The 23141-nt window shown below is 32.4% G+C and overlaps 1 protein-coding gene across 1 annotated transcript; it reads right to left on the bottom strand.

Moving 5' to 3' along the window:
• Positions 1–1914: 1914 nt before the first annotated feature.
• On the bottom strand, positions 1915–21587 carry LOC146531697 (spermine oxidase-like). The gene is made up of 8 exons (XM_085198769.1): positions 21449–21587; positions 8444–8626; positions 8039–8248; positions 7030–7246; positions 3943–4121; positions 3166–3427; positions 2712–2815; positions 1915–2461 (listed from the first exon to the last, which is right to left on the bottom strand). Exons 1-8 carry the CDS (start codon positions 21532–21534, stop codon positions 2224–2226), a joined length of 1479 nt encoding a protein of 492 aa, XP_085054895.1. The 5' UTR covers positions 21535–21587; the 3' UTR covers positions 1915–2223.
• Between the last annotated feature and the right edge of the window lie 1554 nt (positions 21588–23141).

Below are 23141 nucleotides of genomic sequence, written 5' to 3'. Positions count from 1 at the left end.
AACATCCTGTCCTCGAATTCGAATCCTCAGGATGCGTCTCTGTAAATACCATAATAATTGGCATATATTAAATTTGTGTTTTTATGAATTGTATTGCGTATTTAGTGGCGGAATTCAACACCGCGCTTCGCCAGAGCGAGGGAAATGAAATCATCACAACGCCATTTTTACAGTCAAACGCTGACGCATTGCGACACAATCTTCATTCTTCATGCTTCATGACACTATAATGAAATCTTGTAACTATCTCAGACACTATTCCCAAACGCTATGTTACAAGCCTTTTAAGTTTTTCAGGTTTCTAGTCACGTCTCAGCTTATACAGCACCTACGTAAAGTTCGACGAGCGGCGTATCGCTTCGTTAACTTATCATCATGGGTCGGACCACGTCGACGGTCTCTAATACGATTTATACTCTCCCTCCTTTATTGATTGAATGACGTTCATATTTTGCTACCATGTTAATAATTCACTATTAAATTTTATTTCATTTTAAACATACATTTTTTTCCTCTTTAAAGCCAAATCACTCACGACGTGGGCAAAGCGAAGCGTTTAGATCGGAAACAACAGTGAAAAATTCCATATCTTAACCATAATCTAAGTTTGAAATTAACTGTAAGCTGAATTCAAATAAAAACTGCTACAAAAATAACAATTTCATAAAGCTTAAAAATAGTTTTTTTACTATATTTTTAACCGACTTCTGTAAGAAAAGGAGGTTATCAATTCGACTGTATTTTTTTTTTTTTTTTTATTTTTTTTTTTATGTTTGTTACCTCATAGCTTTTGACTGGGTGAACCGATTTTGATATTTTTTTTTTTATTTAAAAGGTGAAGCTTCCCGAATGGTCCCATTTTTTTTTGGTCCATGTCTGACAATGGTATCTATGAGAAAATCACATATGTATGTGCGTGACAAATAGCCGAATAACTCAATGTCGCGCTAACCGATTTTGATGATTCTTTTTTTATTTGAAAGGATACACTTCAAGGATAATTTGGTGAAAGTTTGGTTAGGTTCCGATTATGGAATCCGGTGAAAATTGAGAAAGTTTGTTTTTTTTTGGTAAAAAATTGATTATACTGTAATAGTTACAAGCAAAAACTTTTTAAATTGATGTCAGAGGTGAGATTCCTGATCGTTGCATTTCTTTACAACCAATCTCAAAAAAAAGAATGTTCTTATTTTCAACCAACTTCAAAAAAGGGAGATATCGAATTCACCCGAATACTTTTTATATTTGTTCTTGTCAATATACCAAAATGTAACTTTGCACAAAAATAATACCTAATTAAATGAAGTTTTACATAGAACAATCACAACCACTCGTTGACAACCACTACCACCACCATCACCACTCGTTCAAGAAGCATCATTTTAAGATCTACCCATCACTAAAAATCGTAAAATAAATATATAATAATAATTTTTAACAAAAACAAAAACCGACTTCTAACAACGAACTAAAAAGTGAAAAATAATTATATAAAGATTTTGTAATTTTGAAGTCGGTGTCAAACTAATGCTACAACACCCTTACTACAATATCTAATTACTAAGCCTGTTTGTTTTACTTGGCACCGACTTCAAAATTATAAAATCTTTGTAAAATTATTTTTCACTTTTTAGTTCGTTGTTAGAAGTCGGTTTTTCTTTTTGTTAAAAATTAATTTATGTACCATTTTTAATACATTTTGTTGTGACTTGCGAGCGAATGTAATAAAGTAATGAAAATAAACCCGACAAACTTTCCCGGCACTCTATCGAGCATCAACAACGTGAATATACTTAACATTTATGTTGTTATAGTTGTTTTAGTTACTCTATGATAGTTATAACTTTGCACTCCACAGCGTAGGATCGTAAATGTAATAAGAAAAGAAAATCGGGTCTTGTCTTTAATTAATAAGATAAGCTTTTAATATTATATAAATTGTGTATAATGAGGGTATGAGTTGATAGTTTAGATTTAAAAGAAAAATTCTATTTTCTCCTTTTTAGAGAATTTAATTAAAAGCTTTTTCCAAAAAAGATTGTTTTGCTTTTAATTTATTTGAAAATATCTCGCAGAGAATCACTCATATTCTTCGGATATTTTATCAAAATGGTTTCCACATACATAACGTCTTCATCGTTGGTATTTGATTTGATTTTAGTCAGGGTATAATAGATTAATAAAATTAAAAAAAAATTTTTTACAACTCAATATTTATATTTTCTAAGCTTTACTCGAATTTAATATTCTCATAGCTTCTCTGTAGCCCGTGTCACTTGCTCCGTGAACTGTTGCAAAGTGTATCACATCCGTCGCTTCTCCAGCAAATAGAACTTTGGGATTCCCCTTAGCGTCTACAAGGGGTTTTCCGAGTACAGCTCTCGCGTCCGGATACTCGTGTACAATTAAACCATCAAAAGTATACGTTCCACGAGTAAATGGATTCGAGTACCATGTGGATCTGAAAATGTTATATTACAATTTAAAAACAAAAATAAAAAAGTCCGTCGTAGCGCAGCGGCACAAGGGTGTGACTGCAACGCGACGGTTGTGGGTTCGATCCCCACTCGAGGAAGTGAAATATTTATTTACGTTTATATTTCCATTGCTTCGCTTTAGTGGCAAAGCTTTTCACGACTAAAAATTAACAAAGATACCAAATAGTGTACTTATTTCATGAGCACAGTTTAATAATAGTAATATTTGCCTACCGTATCATCCCAGTTGGCTCTGGTATGATCATATCTTTGCCCAAAAATTGATGCAAAAGTTCCATAGATTTATTCTTAACAACGTCTTCTGGTAATGATTCTACCTGTAATGGATATGCCATTTCTTATGTAGGATTAATTTTTGTTTTGTTTTTACACAGAACAGTCTTATTTTGTCTATATCCTTATCTTTTATAGTATTTTTTGTGATTTAAATTTTACTGTAACAATATAATATTAATTTTATATAAAAATATAAGATTTGGGATAATAAAATATTTAAAATTTGCATTTTCCCCTTCTGGTAATGGAAGTGTTTTAATATGATTATGTACTATGACTGTCACACAATTCTTATTCTATCTTAGGAAAATATATATATATATATATATATATATTGAAATAGTGCTTAAGCACTATACGCGGTCTATAGTGCTCAAAGAATAAAACTAACGAATTTAGTATTTTCCCCACAAGTCCACAGCGTCACCGTATTGGAGGAACCGGCTGGAGTTGTTATATCTCGTATTTTCGTCACCCAGGTGTCATTGCCAAATTTTTCCTTATCACCAGGTAAATAGAACAACTTGTAACTCTCTTCACGCACCCATCTTTCTGGGAATGATAATATAATTTTTCCTATAAGTCCAAAATTCACTTTGTCTATGGCTTGTATTTTTTCCTGTGGCAGCGATGGTGAAAACAGTGAAGCGTATCTGAAAATGTTATTATTATAATCAATTTAATTTTTATTAATATATTTATTATTTTTTGTTTTCTTGCACCTATTTTTACATGTACAGATACGTCGGCCACATAGAATGTGTCATGTGTCATATATATTATATATAAATTGCACTATGTTATTTCCATTTAACCGAGGAGTAAAAGCTATATGTTTTTCGTCACTATACACGGGTCCCCACCCGTGGTAGAAACTTAGCATTAAGACAATCCATTCCCATTAGGACACTTCCGTTCCCACTTTGCGCTGAATTCTGAAATCATTGCGTTTTGTAGCGGTGGTTGATGACGTATAATATTCAGTCACATATTGAAACCCAATCTCAAACTTTTCATGAACAGATCTAAAATATTATGAATATTTTATGAATAAAAAAGTACCATACAAATTTATTTTCTGATTTAATTTTATTTATTCGCTGATTTTAATTAACAAGTAGGTTCTTATAAAGAAATATAGAAAAAGGTATATTACCAAGTCACCAACCTTTCTTTCAATAATCCAAGAGAAACGGTAACAATAACGTTATCAGCTGTATACACGTCGCCATCTTTACATATAACCTCTACACTTCCGGTAGAGTTCCGCGGCCATTTTATCTCAATTACCTCTTTGTGTAGTTTTATATCTAAATTTGGGTAACCAGGGCCGTTGTTGTATGTATTCTGTGTGAGGGGAAATAAAATTATTTATTACAATAAATAGGTAACGTATTTTTCGTTTTTCTAGAATAAAGACTACTACTAGTAGCAAAGGCTAGTCTTCACAAGTATCCTTGTTTTATATATATATTGTATTTCATAAAATAATCAGCAAAAAATATATCTTTTTGCTTCCCAATTTTCTATGCAATAAAAATAAAAATAAAATTAGTGTCCCACACGCGGCTTCGCCTGTTTAACCCATTTAGACCCATACTCAAACTAGCAGTAAATAAAGGTTTTATAGGTATTAATTGATAGATATCGATGTAAGAAAATAAAAAACGTAAAAAAAATAATATATTTTTATATTATTTTTTATTTAAATATAAGAAAGGCCGTCCTTAAAGGGGGCCAATGGGCACATGTAGTATGTAAATTTTTAAAACTATTTTTGCGACACGAAATGTTTTATAACACTTTTTACACTATCAACGCGTTTTTTTTATGGCACATTGCACGTCTCAGTTGCTAACAAAATTTTTTGGAGTAGTGGTCTACCCCGTGGTGCTGCAGACTTGGTACTGCAGAAGCTGCTGGTCACATAAATACGTTAAAGTTTTCGTCTCTTAAATCGTGACGAGCGATGTAACGAAAAAATCAAGCTAATCTATTCTGTTTATATTGGTTAGCAAGTGCAGGTGCCGTGAATTTGCAACAGCAAGATCCTATGTATGTGTGGATAAAACCCACCACCATTTTTTGCCGTACAGCATTGCTATATAGGTAAAAAGATTGATCAGCCTGATCAACCCTGCCCATACCACACAGTAAACCTTCGCACTAATAAAATTTGGTTAACTTGGTAAAAGCAGTAATCATAATCGGCTCGGTTTTTCGTTTCATATCCTTTACTGCTGAGTTTCATCTTTTAACAATTCTTAAATTTCTCAAGACGACCTTGTATATTAGTCGTAGTTGGATCACTTTTACACCAACGGGGTTGCTCAAGATTACAGTTCCTCTACGTCTCTTAGCAAAAAGTTGATAATTGCTACTGTCTCAATTTTAGTAAGCAGGCAGATTAGCAGTGCTTCTTATATTGATATCATCTCCTTCTTCGTCGATTACCACACCTGATTCTAGAGGCAGCGCAACTATATATACCTCTCCGAAGTCTTTTTCTTCAATAATTACAACTGCAATTGCTTCTTGGAGACCCTTATATTTATTGCGACCGCTAAATATTCTAAGAGTCATTATGAATTTTGGATGGACATGCGTATAAAAGCATAAAAATTTACCTCTGATGTGCCCATTGGCCCCAATTGGGGACAGCATCGTACAAGTTGAATTTGTCCTATTACGACTCTTCTTTTCTAATCAAATGTAATTATATTACATAGAATACTAAGTACTTAAGTATGTTTTGTACCAAAACAAATGTATTTAGAAGAAAATTTTAAAAATAAAAATACTTACATTTTGCCTTCACAGATTTCGTGAAACAGCTTTACAAAAGGCACGAAATGAACGATTGTAAAAAATTTTTAATTGGATTTTACGGCTACAACATAAAGATATACTACTTATCTTTATTCTATTAATTCTATTATCTACTAATTCTAGACATAAACTGCATAAAAATAAAAATATAAAAAATCAAGGGTACTATTGTAGGTGTACCCATTTGGGCACAGCGGGTCTATATGGGTTAATTTTATCGTTATAAACAAATTATACAAAATTGTTGCAATTAGATGACAGTTGTGGCACAGAGGCACAAAATTCGGCGGAAAGTGGGGAACGGAATATCTTAACACACGGACAGAGCAGGGTAAACAAAGGGAACCTCCCTTTGTTTACCCTGCTCTGTCCGTGAAGCTGATTTTATTGTAATTATTGTAAAGTTTTTAAGTAATCTAAATCGATTCAGTAGATTTTGCGTCATAATGGAACAAAATCGGAAATTGAAATTTGAGGAGTCCGGGAAAAGATATTTCTAAATAAAGCAGTAAATAACATGTTCGATTTTAGATGCTAAAGTGTACGCAACTGGGAGCACAATAGAGAGTTGAACCCACACCTTGTAGCGTTTACAGTCACACTCTTGTGCTTGCGCTACAACTGACTTCAAATATATTATATGTCCAACGGAATAGATTTAACACACCTTTCACTTTTTAACAAACAATCATCTCTCTCACATTTAATTTTACAGTGTCAGACCATTTAGTGCTTCCCTAGCTGATATTTGAGAGCGAGTCCAATAGTGAATGCTGCGTGACCTTGCTGCTACAAACTACATAATAAGTAGCTTTTATGCTGTTTTTACGTATTTCTTCCTTTGATAGGATTGCTTCCTTTTTACTATTTCTGCTATTGAGACTATTTTCGTGAGATTAAATTATTAAGCTAATAAAAAAAATATTTTAAGCAGGGTCTGATAATAGAACTGGAAAGTAATATAATTTAATCGAATTTGTGCTTTTATGATTCATCTTAGCAAATACTTTGGCGCTAGATCATAACCAAGGTCTGGTGACGGAGCTGGAAAATGTCCTGAAGAATTCGGTAACTAACCGACATAATTCCTTTGAATTTCGGCTTGTATCAATCATCTTAACGAGTACTTTGGTACTAGATGGTAGAGTGGTAAAAAAACTTAAAGGAAAATACCAGATAGGTTTGATTACGGGGTAAGTTTTATACAAAATTCAGCAAAATCGATGCATTATTATTACATATTGACTCAGAAGCTTGATTTATTGTATCCCCTTAGACCTGATATGTTATAACTGTGTGTTATAACTGTGTAACTTGTACAAGCGTTTTTCAGGTAATATTTCATTTGTCTCTATACTTACCTTCTTTTACCAAATAAAGATTATTATTATTATATAAATAATCGATAATACAATACTAAACTCACCAATAAAATATCAAAGAAGGTCTTGTAACCATTTCGATGCCATGTTGTGGCTAGATTCCCATCAATTTCTCTAAAATGCGATTGTGCACTTATATCATTCCAATCGTTGGACGCGATATCATTACTTATAAACTTATTTAACAGTTCCAACGTTTCATTCAGAAACGCCTCATCGTTCTGTACTTCCGCATGATTGTCTTTAATATGGTTGAGGAGGCTAAAATATACATAAAGAAAAACAAATGAATTAAAAACAAAACAAACGATTCTATAAAAAGTAGCAATGATGCCATGAAGACAAATTCAATAACATATTTTTCATCATAATCAGTTCACTGGCTTAAGGAGGTACAAGGGAACGAAGAAACGGATATAAAAACATACGCGCTTAAAACATAGCATTATAAATATGAACGTAGCTTAAGAAAACAATAATATAACATTTAACATGTGATAAATATAACAAACAATAATATAACAATAATGCCATTTTTATTTTTTTTGTTTGGTGATTGATACCATAGGGTCCGATTTTCAGTATAATTTCGTAAAAAATTAAACAATCGAAAATTACTTAAAATTACGACAACTATTGGATGGAAATGAATAAATTTTGGTATAGTTATAGTCCAAAGCCAAAATAGAAACTTATAGGACAGTTTTCATCATGGAGTATAAAGAAATTTGGTAAGGAAAAATAAAAATCTGACACAATCAAATTACGCCGATTACTCGGAAGTGAAGCTAAATCATAAAATTTCTAATAAATCACTTATCTTACTATTTTATTTAACCATAATTACAAGGGAACGAGGGAACCTAGTGTTAAGACACTCCGTTGCCCATTTCCTAGTTAGTTAGTTCCTAGTAAATATTTTATTGATTGAAGAATTCCTTGCAGGTCCCGACTGTTAATCCTAATAAACTATTTACTATTACACCCGCATGCTTGTGCACCTGACCTCTTTCTATCAAATCTTAAATCTGTAAATAATCTGTTAAAACTTACCTTCTAGTTATATAATTCCCCAAAGCTTCAGGTTTTTCCGCTGGAACATTTTCAATAGAACCGGAATATTCAAACAAGTCAGATATCAAACTGGTGTTCCCTGGAGTGCCGTCGGAGTTGTACACTACGAACCTCTGAGTCTGTGATGATAGTGATATATTGTGAGTAACCGCACTCTCGTATATTCTGCTGTAGTTCGTGCCGTGGATCCTAAAATTGGTTGCGTTTATTAACTTTGGTGGATACGATTCCCACTTGAAGGAAGTAATTATATTAATTTTCTCGCCATCATAATGGGCACAGAGTTAAATTCTGCAATACGCCCAAAAAAGTGCCTTTACACTAGGCACCCTCTACCTCCTCCATAGATTTAAGGCAAAAAAAAAAAAAAACAAGTCAACTTACCATTCCGCACCTTCTTCTACTACACCATCTCCAAATGGAACAGTTTTCACTCGACCACCGATTCTGTCCTGAGCTTCTAAAACCAAGACTCTCTTCCCAGTTTTAGCTAGAGTGGACGCCGCAGTCGCACCTGCTGCCCCAAGACCCACTACTATCGTATCATACGATGTAGGTACGGGCGACCTGTTGGAAAAATTAGAAAAAGTATTTTCATTTTCTTTCTGTTTTGGTAAAAAAAACACAGAAATAAAATAGGCAATGTATGGTAAATGGGTTGGTTCGTGGGAAATGGAATATCTTATCACTGGGTTAGCTGCTTACCTTGTAATATATGGGGAAGGGTGTAAAACTAAACTGGCAAAAAGTGTATAAACTGTCACAACACTTGATAATAATGTTTAACATTATTAAAGTGTTATTCTTAATAAGTACTTGACAATTACATACGAGTAAAGCTTATGCGAAGTCAGTCAAGTGCGAGTCGAATTCACGCACGAAACGTAATATTCGGCAGCGGGCTCATGGTAGCGTCCTTAAATATTTATTGTATTGTAATTTAATTATTTATTTTTAATATAAATAACTAAATATTCTGTGAATATTTCAAGCGTTTCGGTTATTGATATTGAGCGAAAAAAGCAAAAAAATCATGTTTGTTATAATAGAAGCACCCTTAAATATTAATCTGTTTATGTTGTTTAGTATTTCTTGTTATATCATCTATGAAAATTTCAACTAACTGTCTAACTAATATGATTCAAGATCAAGAGATATAGTCTAGTGACAGACAAACATATAGCGGAATCTTAATAAAAGGCGGGACCTTTTCCACCTTTTTATCCACAAAAACAAAAAACAACTAGATAAACAATTTATTGGCATTGAATTCAATGTATTTGTTATCATATTACATAATATTAGAGACCTTTTAATGTTTATCAGTCACCTATGAACTGCAGATTTGTATATATTAGTGAGTATCATTTGAAGATAAAAAATAATAAATAATATTTTATAACTGATCCAGAACCTTTGGCATTGATAATTACCAAAACAATTATAGTTGTTTTGCCTAACAAATATTTTTATAACTTTAAAAATACAGATTTATGCTTTTCCCCACAGCGTAGGCAAACTGTATATGATATAAATAAAAATAAAATAAATAAATAAGCCTTTTATTCGGATATAACAGAATATACAATTAACTAGTCGTTTCACTACTACAATATAAATACTAATACAATATAATATTTATTAAAACTATTCGTATATTTGATCCTTTTTTAACCGACTTCTGTAAGAAAAGGAGGTTATCAATTCGACTGTATTTTTTTTTTTTTTTTATTATTTTTTTTATTTTTTTTTTATAACGTAACTTTTAACTGGGTGGACCGATTTTGATATTTTTTTTTTATTTGAAAGGTATAGCTTCCCGAATGGTCCCATTTTTTTTTTGGTCCATGTCTGACAATGGTATCCATGAGAAAATCACATAAGTCTTAAATTTGCATTATGCATGTGCGCGACTAATAGCCGAATAACTCAATGTCGCGCCAACCGATTTTGATGATTCTTTTTTTATTTGAAAGGATACACTTCAAGGATAATTTGGTGAAAGTTTGGTTAGGTTTCGATTATGGAATCCGGAGAAAATTGAGAAAGTTAGTTTTTTCTGTCAAAAATTAATTATACTGTAATAGTTACAAGCAAAAACTTTTTAAATTGATGTCAGAAGTGAGATTCCTGATCGTTGCATTTCTTTTCAACCAATCTCAAAAAAGAGGATGTTCTCATTTTCAACCAACTTCAAAAAAGGGAGATTCCGAATTCACCCGAATACTTACTTACCCGAATACTACTTATGTTTGTTCTTGTCAATATACCAAAATGTAACTTTGCACAAAAATAATAGGTAATTAAATGAAGTTTTACATAGAACTATCACAACCACTCGTTGACAACCACTACCACCACCATCACCACTCGTTCAAGAAGCATCATTTTAAGATCTACCCATCACTAAAAATCGTAAAATAAATTAATTTTTAACAAAAACAAAAACCGACTTCTAACAACGAACTAAAAAGTGAAAAATAATTATATAAAGATTTTATAATTTTGAAGTCGGTGTCAAACTAATGCTACAACACCTTCACTACAATATCTAATTACTAAGCCTGTTTGTTTTACTTGGCACTTTTCACTTTTTAGTTCGTTGTTAGAAGTCGGTTTTTGTTTTTGTTAAAAATTAATTTATTATTTTCTGTAAGTCCGTTTGCCAGTTAGCAAAGGCCTCCTCCAACCTACTCCATTCTATTCTATCTTTAGCTACTCTGCTCCATATTGTGCCTGCGACCTGCCTAATATCATCGTCCCATCTTTTATGTTGTTTACCTCTCTTTCTTTTGCCGTCCCTTGGGTACCATTGTGTTACTGTTTTAGTCCACTTTTCGTTTCCTCTAATTATATGTCCCGACCACTTCCATTTTAATCTTTTTATTTTTAATGTTACGTCTTGTACCTTTGACTTACTCCTAATGTTTATTTATTTATTTATTTATTTATTTTATTTATTTATATATATAAACCTTAACCTATTACAATAAATGGCGTATAATTAACAGTAATACAATTTTGGTTAAGCTAACAATAATTGATTAGCACTACCCTCCGAACTAGTTTTACTGTATGACGGTAGGATAGTATACCTCGCATGCTTGTTTTCTTACTAATGTAGTACATATAAAAAGATTAGATGCAGCCATTTATTTGTTGAATTTTCTTGATAATATTAAAATACAATAATAAAAACTTCTATGAAAAATTATATAATATACGCTAAGAAAATTTTATGTAAAATAAAAATATAAAACGGAAATATATATATGTAAAATGTAAATATCATTGTATGTGAGTGAGTTTTCGTGTGTGTGCAAGCGTGTGTGTGAGTGTGTGTATGTGCGTGTGTGTATGTCTGAAGTGATTAATTTTAGCGATGAGTGAGTTTAATTTTTTCCAACATTTTCGAGTATTAAGTATGATTATATTAGTTTGATAAATTTTTCTGTGTCGTTATATGTTAGTGCTTTAAGATATTTGTCAACTGTTTTTTTAAATGTATAATTATTGAGGTTTTTAAGTTTTACAGATTTGGATATTTTATTGTAAATATGTGGTGCCAGAGAGAGATAGAATTTCCGTGCAAAAGCTGATTTAAATGTGGGAAGTTCAAACACTAGGTCTTGTCGTCTTCTTTGATTATGAGTTCCCACGATTGAGTGTTTGTGTTGGTCTTTTAAAATTGCCAATAAATATGTTTGCCTTACATTTAACATTGCTAAGTCTTTATAGAGTGCGTCAGTAGGGTATCTATAATCTTTACAAAATATTACTTTAAGAATAGCACGTTGAGCCCTTTCTACTCTCAATAATAGTGTCTTATTGGCCCCACCCCAAACAATGATGCCATAACTTATTAAAGAATTACACAGCGCAAAGTAAATACTTCTCAATAATTGAAGATCACATATGTATCGTATATTCTTAAAAATGGAAATCAATCTCTTGACTCGTCCATACAGTGAATTTATGTGATCTTTCCAGGAAAGGTGCTGGTCAACAACAACTAATAAATATTTTAAACTTTGTGTTTGTGTTAACTTTTGACAGTTACATATTAAATTAGAATCGTCAAGTCTGCAGTAATGTGCTTTTAGTTGTAGTGATTCTTGTTGGTGTTGGTCGTGGTATTTTTTTTCGCGTATACAAAACGTTAGGTACTTGGTCTTGGCAATATTTAACGAGAGCAAATTGTTGTCCAGCCATTTCATTACCACACTGAAGTCATTATTGGCATTTCTATAAACTTCTTCAGAAGAGTTTGCTTGTGAAATTAATACAGTGTCGTCTGCAAATGTTATAATGTTAGTATGTTTTAGTCGCAAGAGACAAAGGTCATTTATATATATGAGGAAGAGTGTAGGCCCCAAGGTACTTCCTTGGGGCACTCCATATTTGACATTAGCTTCATCACTTAGTAAATTATTAATACTTAACATTTGCTTTCTGTTTGTTAAGTAGCTAGTAAGCAATTGATGTGGAAGGCCACGTACACCTACATTTTCCAGTTTTTTTAATAATAGAGGCACAGAGACAGTGTCGAATGCCTTCTTTAAATCTAAGAATATTCCTATACACTTCACGCGGTTATCTAAAAGGCTTATTATATTTGAGGTTAGAGATTTTAGAGCATCAGATGTAGATTTATTATTTTGAAAGCCAAATTGGTTTAGGGCTAATATTTTATTTTTCGTTAGGAATACTTTTAGGCGATTGTTTACAATTTTTTCAATGATCTTGGAAAGTGTTGGTAGTAAAGAAATGGGCCTGTAGTTACAGATTTCCTCTTTTTTTCCAGATTTAAATATTGGTATAATTATCGTTTTCTTTAATGAATTTGGGAATATCCCTTGTTGAAAGCAGGTGTTAGTGATTAAAGCAATGGGTTCAGCTAAAATGTTTATATATTTTTTAAAAAATATAGATGTAATTCCGTCCCACCCACATGAATTGGTGTTTTTAAGTGACTTTGTAATATTATAAAATAAAATAAAATAAAAAGCCTTTATTTGTTCCTTTTACATACAAGTAGTTAATTTATGCGTTAATATAAAGTAAAGAATGTTAGTAATTATAGGTAGTAATTAAAAGTTAAAAGTGTTAGTAGTTATGTTAAATCTTGTGTAGGAACCCCCGTGCGGGTGAAGGCCTCCTCCAGTTCTTGCCATTTTTTCCTGTTTTGTGCTAGTGAGAGCCACTTAGATCCAGCAACAGCGCGGATATCGTCCGACCAGCGCTTGACGGGGCGCCCGACCCGACGCTTGCAGCCCTCCGGACCGCGCCACTCGGTCACGACCCGCGTCCAACGTCCGTCTCTGTATCTCGCCAAATGTCCGGCCCACTTCCACTTCATTTGTCTCACATGATCTATAGCGTCTTTCACTTTCGTTCGTCTTCTTACTTCTTCGTTTCTTATTTTATCCTTTAGTCTTATTTTCAGTAAGCTCCTCTCCATAGCCCTTTGACATACTGAGATCTTTTTTGCGTTTGCTTCCGTCAGGGACCGTCCGGGGTCCGTAGGAAGAATACAGGAGTCCATCAGTCTTCTTTTAAGTGTAATAGGCATTTTTGATTTAAATAAGTGTTTTAGGAACCAGTATCGCTTCCACGTCAAAGTGATTCTCCTATCTATTTCTTCTGTATCTATATCTCTAAATGTTATTAATTTGCCTAGGTATATGTATTCTTTTACGTATTCTATTTGCTGGTTATTTATTTTTATATTGGTCTTCGTAGAGTTCGTCAGAATTTTTGTCTTATCAAAATTTATTTCTAATCCTGCTTTTTCACTACATCGGTGTAGAGCTGTCATCATGACTTGGATTTCATTGGCGCTGTTCGATAGAAGTATAATGTCGTCAGCAAATCTTAAGTGACTTAGATATTTGTCTCCTAGTTGTAATATTAGTAACCTCATATATATCAGTTGGATAAAGGTAAAATGAACTACCTTGATAATTATTTTGTGATTGCAATTGTAAAAGTTTACTTTCTGTCATTTGTGTTCTATCGAGTATTTCATTTGCTAGAGTTTCGCCAACATTGGCAAAGTATAAGTTTGCTTGGTTTATCGATTCTTTTGGATGGTGTGTAAGTTCGAGTAATTCTAATGGAATATGTTCTTCTTTTTTCAAATTGCATACTTCTTTGATACAATCCCATTGAACTTTTGTGTTATGTTTATTATTGTTTAATTTATTTTTATAAAATGATCGTTTAGCAGCATTTAAAACTTTTCGACAAGTATTCCTATATCTAATATAACTGATTTTAAGAATAACATTATTGGGGTCTTTACGTAATTTACTATGTAGTCTATCTTTATGTCTTATACATCTAATTAAACCAGGCGTAATCCATCCCTTAATGTTTCTTTTCCTCGATGATAGTTTTATTCTTAATGTATTTGAATTTATTGTTTTAGTAATAGTATTTAAAAATATTTCAGTTGCCTCGTCTGTATTTAAATTTAGTAATAAATCGTTCCAGTCAATACATTTTAATTGGTTAGATATAGCTACATAGTTTATTTTTTCAACATATTTAGTTTGCGAGCGTATGGTAGGTTTATTTTGTAATAGCGAAACAATGACACTTGAATGATCCGTTATGGTCGACTGATAAACCATAGTTACAATTGGGAGTGTAGATTTTACAAAACAATGATCGAGACAGCTTTTCTCTGTAGTAAGATAATTATGTGACGCAGTTAGACCATGCATAGCTAAAAGTTCTAGATAACTATCACATTTAGAAGAATTACAACCATCCTTAGTATCTATATTGAGGTCACCCATTAATATTAAATTAGTTTGTTTAAAATCATTTAAGATTAAATCCAGTGATTGTATAAATTTATCTAACTTACTAAATTCTGGTGGCCTATAAGCGCCAATGATATTGATATCTTTTAAACATGCAATAATACAAGTTATTTCACTGGTATTTTGTGGTTCTATTACCGTTACACGCAAGGATTTTCTTATGTACATTACAACACCGTCATTTTTATTTATGTTCCGTACTGTAGAAAAACTTTTAAAATTTGATAATATAGGGAGTTGATTTACCTTAGAGAGCCAGCATTCCGTAAGTATAATAATGTCAAATTCTATTTCTATTTGTTGGAGAAGAATTATAAGTTCATCAAAATTTCTATTAATACTTCTGATATTCTGTGTTAAAATGCGTAAACTGTTATTACAGGTATTTTGTAATGTCCTTTCGCACAGTGCAACGTCACTCGTCACTATTGCTGTACCGACATTGATGTTCTTATCAATATCGGCATTTATTTTTTTTATGTCAAACATTAGTAATGAATTAGTAGTCGATTTTAAAGAAGCAACAGTGATAGAATGACGTTGACTTGCATATAAAGGATGTTACAGAATATTTTTAACGCATTTTTATTTTGAGTGTATGGAATATTATGTGTATGAATGAGGTGATTGTGTAATTGTCTAGATGTGTAATTTTTAAATTTGTACGTGTAGTGTGAGTAAATAATATTAAGTCTGCAGCTAATGATATAAACTAAGTATTGGTTAAATATTACTGATAATAACTTATACAAAATAGCAAACATGAACAGTGAGAAGATAAGCAATTTATAACATATAAAAACCCGAACTAGTCACATTGTACCTTCCACTTTAATATGTTCTACTTGTTCCAATGATTTGATGAGAATAGCAGGATCACCATCATTTTTCTTTACAAATATTCTCCCTCCAGATATCCAGTTATACTTAAAGCCGTGCGATTTCCGTAGCTGCCTGGTATGATAAAACAGCCTTTTCGCGTTGGGTGTGAGAAATTCATTTATGTAAATAGGTTCTTTTATATAATGATTACCGAGAACTTTTGTGCTCATTTTTTCATTATGTTTCTTATTATACGATTTCACAAGTTTTAGAACTTCATTACGTATTTCCCCGTTTTTATATTCTACAATTATCGGTTTTTTAGCACCTGACTTCATTCTGTAGCATTGCCTAATACTTTCGTCCACAGTCTTCAGACAAATTGCTTCGTGAATTTTTGTTACTATTTCATGAACATTTTCGTTATCTGTAATGGGTGTAGTTATTTCAATAAATGAACTACGCTAGCTACGCTGCATTTCTTCTATCTGTTCCTCTAAGGCAGTAACTTTATTAGTTGTTTTTATGTAGTCATCTTGAAGTAATTCCAAAGACTTCCTAAGTTCACTATATAGTTCAGTTGTTTGAATCAGTTTATTTTCTATTTTTTCATTACAATTTATAATTTTTTCATTTTGATTTTTAAGTATATTATTCTGTACCTTTAGCTCTTCGATACTTTTAGTGATTTTATCAAATTTTGATTCTTGTCCGGATTTGATAGTTGTAATTAAGAGGTGAATTTCATTTCTTAAATCTTCAAATTCACTGCGTTCTTTGCGCTTCCGCCCAGGCACCAATGGCTCCAAATCAATTTTATTCGAACATGCTAAGTCCGGTTGAGAGGAATATTTACCGTCTTTTTTCGTTGGTGAGCGCTGCATCTCAAAATTTTATATTCACTATGCACTAATGGCTCGTCAATGTAAGGTAAAGAAACCGGTTATATCTGCAGTTGAAGAGGGTGTTTATTATAAAAGGAGTCTTATAACTTTACTTTAAGATCGATTTTCCTATGAAGATATTTAATTTAAAATTGAGAAATAGACAGTATATTGTGCACACAGCTGATCGGCAGCAAGCTACGCGAAAGAATGATGTGTTTATGTTCCTTATTCTGTCTTTCCTCTTTACTCCAAGCATGCTTCTTTCCATTGCTCTTTGGCAATTAGCAACTTTGTTGATTACGTTTCTTGTTATAGCCCACGTTTGGCTTCCATATGTCAATATTGGCAAGATACAGACATTGAATAATTTGCTTTTTGTTGCTATATGAAAATTTTTGTCCTTCATTACTTCCTTTAGGCCCCAGTACCTTCGCCAACTGTTTGCTATCCTTCTTTCGATTTCTTTATTTATGTTTTCTGTGGGTGATATCAGCTGTCCAAGGTATATATATTCCTCAACATAACTAATTTGTGACTCTTCTACATTTATGCTGCTTTTGTATCCATTAGTCATTGCTTTTGTTTTTTCAGAATTCAATTTTAATCCTACTTTCTCACTCTCAGATGCTAAATCATTAAACATTCTGTTTAGTTCTTCTGGTGTTTTCGCTAATAACACAATATCATCGGCAAATCTTAAGTGTGTCAGATTGCGGCCATCTATGTTTAGGCCTAGATTGTCCCACTCAAGTTTCCTAAAGATCATTTCCAAAACAGCGGAGAAAAGCTTTGGAGAGAGAGGATCTCCTTGCCTTACTCCTTTTTGTATCTGAAACAAATCTCCTTTCTTTTCTATTAAAATACACGCAGAGCTATTTTTGTATACATTTCTGATCAATCTTATATATTTTTGTTCAATCCCCTGTTCTTTCAACGCCTCCCAAATGTTGGAGTGTATTAATGAGTCGAATGCCTTACTATAATCAATAAATGCTAAATAATATATAAGTTGATATTCCGCATACTTCTCGATGATTTGCCTAACAACTTGGATATGATCGAGTACTGAGAAGTCTCTTCTAAAACCTGCCTGTCCTTTTGGCTGTTGTTCGTCAAGTTTTTTTTCTATTCGTTTGAGTATTACCTTTGCAAATATTTTATAAAGGTTTGACATCAAACTTATGGGCCGATAGTTACCAATATCGAACTGGTCTCCCTTTTTGTACAGTAGGATTATATTGGATTTTGACCATTGATATGGAGTCGTTTCTGTGTTCATAATGTCGTTAAAGATTTCTTTAAGAATAGGCGTTATCGTTCCTTTCACTTGTTTAAGTATTTCGTTGCTTATTCCATCGGGACCTGGAGCTTTATTATCTTTTTGGGATTCTATTGCGAATTCTATTTCTTCACGCATGATACTGGGTACGGGTGAGATTTCTAATAATTCTATTTCTTTTTTGGTTGTGGTGCTTTCGTATAATTCTTTATAATATGATGTGGCAATTTCTAAAATTCCTTGTCTTCTATTCTCTTTCGATGTGTTTTTGCCTTTCATCTGTACTATCCAGTCCCTTGTGTTAGTTAGCTCCTTGTATGCCTTTTTTAATCCTCCTGTCTGTAAAATGTGTCTCTGTATTGTTTCTGTTCTTCTTTGAGTTCTGTCTTTTCTGATACTTTCCTCAATATACCGTTCCTCAATTTCCGCCCAATTTTCAAAACATTATCGTGTTGTATTGCGAAGTTTAACGACGCGTTTTGTCTACTAAAACGGGAAAATGAAAATATTTCTATAGAATAGCTAAGCTAGCTATAATTACCGCGTTTAATGACATACATAACTGTTATGTAAGTGATATCAAGAAAGAAATATGTGCCCAAAAGGTCCTTCTGCATATAAAAAATAATCATTTCTGTTAAGATAATTATAAAAATACTAGCGACCCTCTTGCGGCTTCGCCCGCTTTTACTACTGGATTATTCATATAATGTATGTTTGCAAAGCACTTAAGATAATGTGAAAATTAATTAAACTCTAATGCAACCCGCATTTTCGTAGTTTCAATAAGGATTTTCCAATTGTTTTACACAGCAAGGATTTTTTAGTAGGTACCGTAATTTTAAATCTGTGCTACAAATCTTTTCAAGTACTTATTAAAATATATTTAAATGACTATATTTAGATAGTTAAATGACTATTTTTAAAGAGAAGAAATTAAAAAAAAAACCTACCTACTAATAACTACTACAAAAAATATGAAACCAAATATATCGCGCAGAAATAATACATTCAACTCCAATTATCCAATACGTGCAAACGCATCTAAATCTTCGTTGCTATAGAGGCAGGCGGATTTTTTTTGCCTGTGGTTAATGCTGAAGAAGGTATTCTGTCCCTGATGAAAAATTCTACCACTGAACCACCGATGCGGGTAAGGCAGGCGGGCGCGGCGGACGCATGGCGAATGGCGAGCCGTTTCGCAGTAAGGATTTTTTTAATATTGTAACAACTTCTAAAGTACTTATTAAAATGAAAAACAGTAAAAGACAGTTTTGATCTACATTAAATGGCCAACGTAACTAATGTACTTACTTATATGCTGGGAGTAAGGGATAAGTGAAACTTGAGTCGGCACAGCTGATGAGTCAACGGCGGGATGTGTCAACAATTAAGTGTGTTTTTCTGTAAAATTATTCGCAATTTCGAAATATTGTAAAAAGCAAATTTTATCTTCGTGTAACGTAGAAAATTAATAAAGTATTTTAAAGGATAAGGATTAATACCATTATGGGAAAATATCTCTCACAATAAAAAATATATTGAAATTATTATTTTTAGACAGAAAAATAATCACTACACGTTATTCTTAAGAGATACGAATATGCTGTCGCGTACTTTTTTGTAGATCTTATTAAGAGGGACAATACTCCAGTATATTTTTTCATGTAGTACTTACCATTAAAGCAGCGCATGCGCGAAAGTGTCTCAACGGGTAGGACTTTATACACATTTATCGTATTTATGTTAATTTACATAAGAATGTACAAATAATAAACTATATATAAACCTTCTATGAAAAATATTCGACTTAATGGTGAAAACCGCATCAAAATCCGTTGGGTGGTTTAGAAGAAGAAGAGTTAGAAACAGCAGACAGACACGAAAAGCGACTTTGTTTTATAAGATATAGGATAGGATAGGATTGGTCACAAGTTTGAATATTTATGTATTTTTTCAAAAAATCTGTCTTTATCCTCTTTGACTAATAATATAATTATTTAACACGAAGAATACGGCCAAATTGTGTAATGAAAATAACTAAATACAGTTCTTAAAGAGAAATAACAAAAAAAAACTAGAAAAATACGCATAATCCTAAACAAAATATATGATTTTTGATAATTAATGTACTACTAAACTTTATTTATCGCAATACAAATTAAAAATATATTATTAACCCTACGAGCGTAAAGTTGGGTGTGGTACACTCAGACCCGTAAGAATGGACGAATATTTTAATAGTAAATTATGATTACGCATTCCGCGTCTGAGTAGCTGCGCGGGAAGAGGTACAGAAGCGTCACCTGCCTACTTTAGGCAACTACCGCTCAGTGAGCAGTATGGACGATGTTGAAGCTGTCAACGGGTCTATGAAACCCACCTTACTCTACTTGTAACGAATTTGAACAAACACATTTTATTTTCTTTTTATTATTTTATGCATTATGTTGCTTTATTTTTAGAGTAAAAATATAGAATGTCATACAAAGATAACCAACACATATTATTACGTCGTTTTGAGGAAGCAGAAGACATTTCTTCTGGCGATCTGGTAGTGATATCGATAATGTTAATCAAAGAAGCTTTGAAAGTAACACAGAGCAGGAGTTGGATAACGGAAATTAGCCTATATAATCAGAAAAGTAATCTAACAAAGGTGTACTGTAAACCAATTCGTTCCATTTTTTCCCACAACAAAGAGCTGGGAAAATTTGGAACGGTTTATAGTAAGTGTAAGATGTTTGTGTAAGAGTAAGGCAATTCGTCAGGTCTATTGGCCAACTGCTAAAACAGCTGATGTATGTTGGAACTTATTTTTTACTAATGATAATTTACAAGAAATAATGATTCACACAAACTTTGAAATAAGAATTATCATCTTTGAAATGTATAACATCAGAATATTTTCAAAACAGGAAATAAATCTACATTTGCCCACAGAACTTCGTAAAAGAATCCGAGATCATGTAGGTGAATCCTCGAAAGAACTACCACAAAAGGTAGCCAAATCTATATAGTGGTGTGGAATATGTCACACCAACAAATATAGCAAGATTAAATACGTTTGCTACCAATGCAATATTAGTGATAGGTATAGAACATGCCATTTTCGTCCGTAAAAATTGCACAAAATATTAAGCTAAATATTTCTTTTTTTATTATTTTTTTGATGCAGTATAAGTATTATTTTGTTTTTATGTTTAATCTATTAGAAGAAAAAATATTTTATATTGTTTTTGTTGTAATTTTTCACAAAAACTGTTAAACATGTGCCTTGACTAATAAATGTAAGTTAAAATTGTTAATTTCATTAATTTCATAAATAAAAATTGATAACGAATTATTTTTATTATTTCCCCCTTAAATTATTTCATAATAAAAGTATATATCCATTTACTATTCAAGAAATTAAGAATAAAAAAGTGTATTAAAACGATTTTTTTCGATTTGTGGCCCTATTGTATTTAAGAAGCTAAAAAAATATTAGATAATGGTCACATATAGCATAAGCAGAAGAAAAACGTAATTAATATTAATCAAAAATTAAATAGTAAAAAAAATTACATACGCATATATAGAGGCGAGAAGACACAGCAAAGAAATCTGTAGTATCGCTCCCATGGTCACCAGTGTACTGAATGGTCTATGATACATACAATAAAAAATATGACAAAATCAAACATATTATATGATAGAGTAGGTGCCTGATGTTGAGGCCGGGCGTAGCACAAAGTGTGACTGTAAGACAAACTGGTTGTGGGTTCAATCCCCGCTCGAAAAAATGAAGTATTTATTTAAATTTATATTCTCATTTCTTTGCTCTGATATCGAGGCAAAGCGTGGCGACGAGTTCCGCCACTCAACATGTAATGCCTCCAGCGGAACCTAGAGTGTAGACACTGCACGCCCCACTTTCTATCGATTTTTTCAAGGCATAACGTATTAAGTGGTGGCCTTGGTGCCAGAGGAGAGAAATGAAGCTATTATTAAATAACAATTCATTCCTCCGAGTGGGGACCAAACTCATAACGTCGCGTTATAGTCACACCGTTTTTTTATTTATACTCGTAGATACCAATAGTTATTACAACACATGTGAAGAAAGTATATATTAGGTAATATATATTACAATTATTATACCTTTTGAAAAACTACCAACATTGTTATAGGGGCGGTGGGCGGCCACTTAAACTATGCGTACATTTATTAAATATGTTAAATGAATCTACGAAGGTATCGATATAAGTGAATATATTCTAAGATCGTGTGATATTATATTCATCGCTGATGATACCTCTTTAATATTTAAGGTGGTCAGGAATAAAACAAATTACGACGAAGTGAATTATCGCCTATTCTTCGCTGGTTTGAAATTTATATTGTGATGTTAAATGCCAAAAAAACTAAATATACCTATTGAATTCGCTTTACCATTTCGTAAAACATCAATAAGTTTCTTTACAAATACTCCATTTTTACCAATATTTATTCGTTTATAAAAGTCACTGGACCATTCAATGTTTACTTAAACTCCACGTGGAATATACCTACATGGTACATGCACAGCAGTAAGTATATGTAAAGGTGAGATGCAAACAGCTCCCGGCGCTTGCTACAATGTATTATAAAGTAGGGAGATAGAGAGGCGGTGGCCCCATACGAGTACGTGACTCGAATGTTCTCACTTTTATGCGAGAAAAGATTTTGTAACACTATTTGGCTAGTGGCACTTGAGTAAACATTATATATATATTAGCCTACGCTGTATCATGTAATTTGCAGCATAGGAACCTGGGACCTACCTTCCGCGAAATCTTGCGTGTTGACTGGCGAAACTCAACACCACGGTTTGCGTCATCAGAGCAAATAACTAACTAAGCGAATACATAAAAAGCTTAAAATACAATTAATTAATTCTGGCATAAAATGCCGAACACAAGAAAATGGAAAAATGCCAAACACAATGATTTAACGATTTATACTTGTGACACAGCCGTAAGGAGAGATGGAACACTATTACATTTACGATCAATATAAGGAAAGGATTATTTGATAATATGAAATTGCTATACCGATTCACAGTAGATACTACTAGTCATGTAAAATTTTTTGCCTGCAACGTTTTCATAGTAGGTCCGTCGTCCAAATTGTAGCAATAAAAGTTTCACTGCCAGACCTGTAACAAATATTGAAGGGATTCTGTTTTGGCTCATCAGTTAAGGAATTTTCGCGATTTATTTATATTTTAAATTGGGTCCCTT

The sequence above is a fragment of the Heliconius melpomene genome, chromosome 15 (assembly GCF_056956725.1).
Source record: "Heliconius melpomene rosina isolate 202511_hmr_F chromosome 15, ASM5695672v1, whole genome shotgun sequence".
Lineage (NCBI taxonomy): Eukaryota > Metazoa > Arthropoda > Insecta > Lepidoptera > Nymphalidae > Heliconius > Heliconius melpomene.
This window is presented reverse-complemented; position numbering and strand designations above follow the sequence as displayed.

What these genes read in the sequence shown, in the direction of transcription:
- LOC146531697 (XM_085198769.1), bottom strand. Translation starts at nt 21,534, where the DNA reads ATGTATCATAGACCATTCAGTACACTGGTGACCATGGGAGCGATACTA. An exon ending in CTTCTCGCCTCTATATATGC is followed by an intron (nt 8,627 to 21,448) that starts GTATGTAATTTT and finishes TTTTTCCAACAG; the next exon opens with GTCGCCCGTACCTACATCGT. An exon ending in CTTGGATTATTGAAAGAAAG is followed by an intron (nt 3,428 to 3,942) that starts GTTGGTGACTTG and finishes TAACATTTTCAG; the next exon opens with ATACGCTTCACTGTTTTCAC.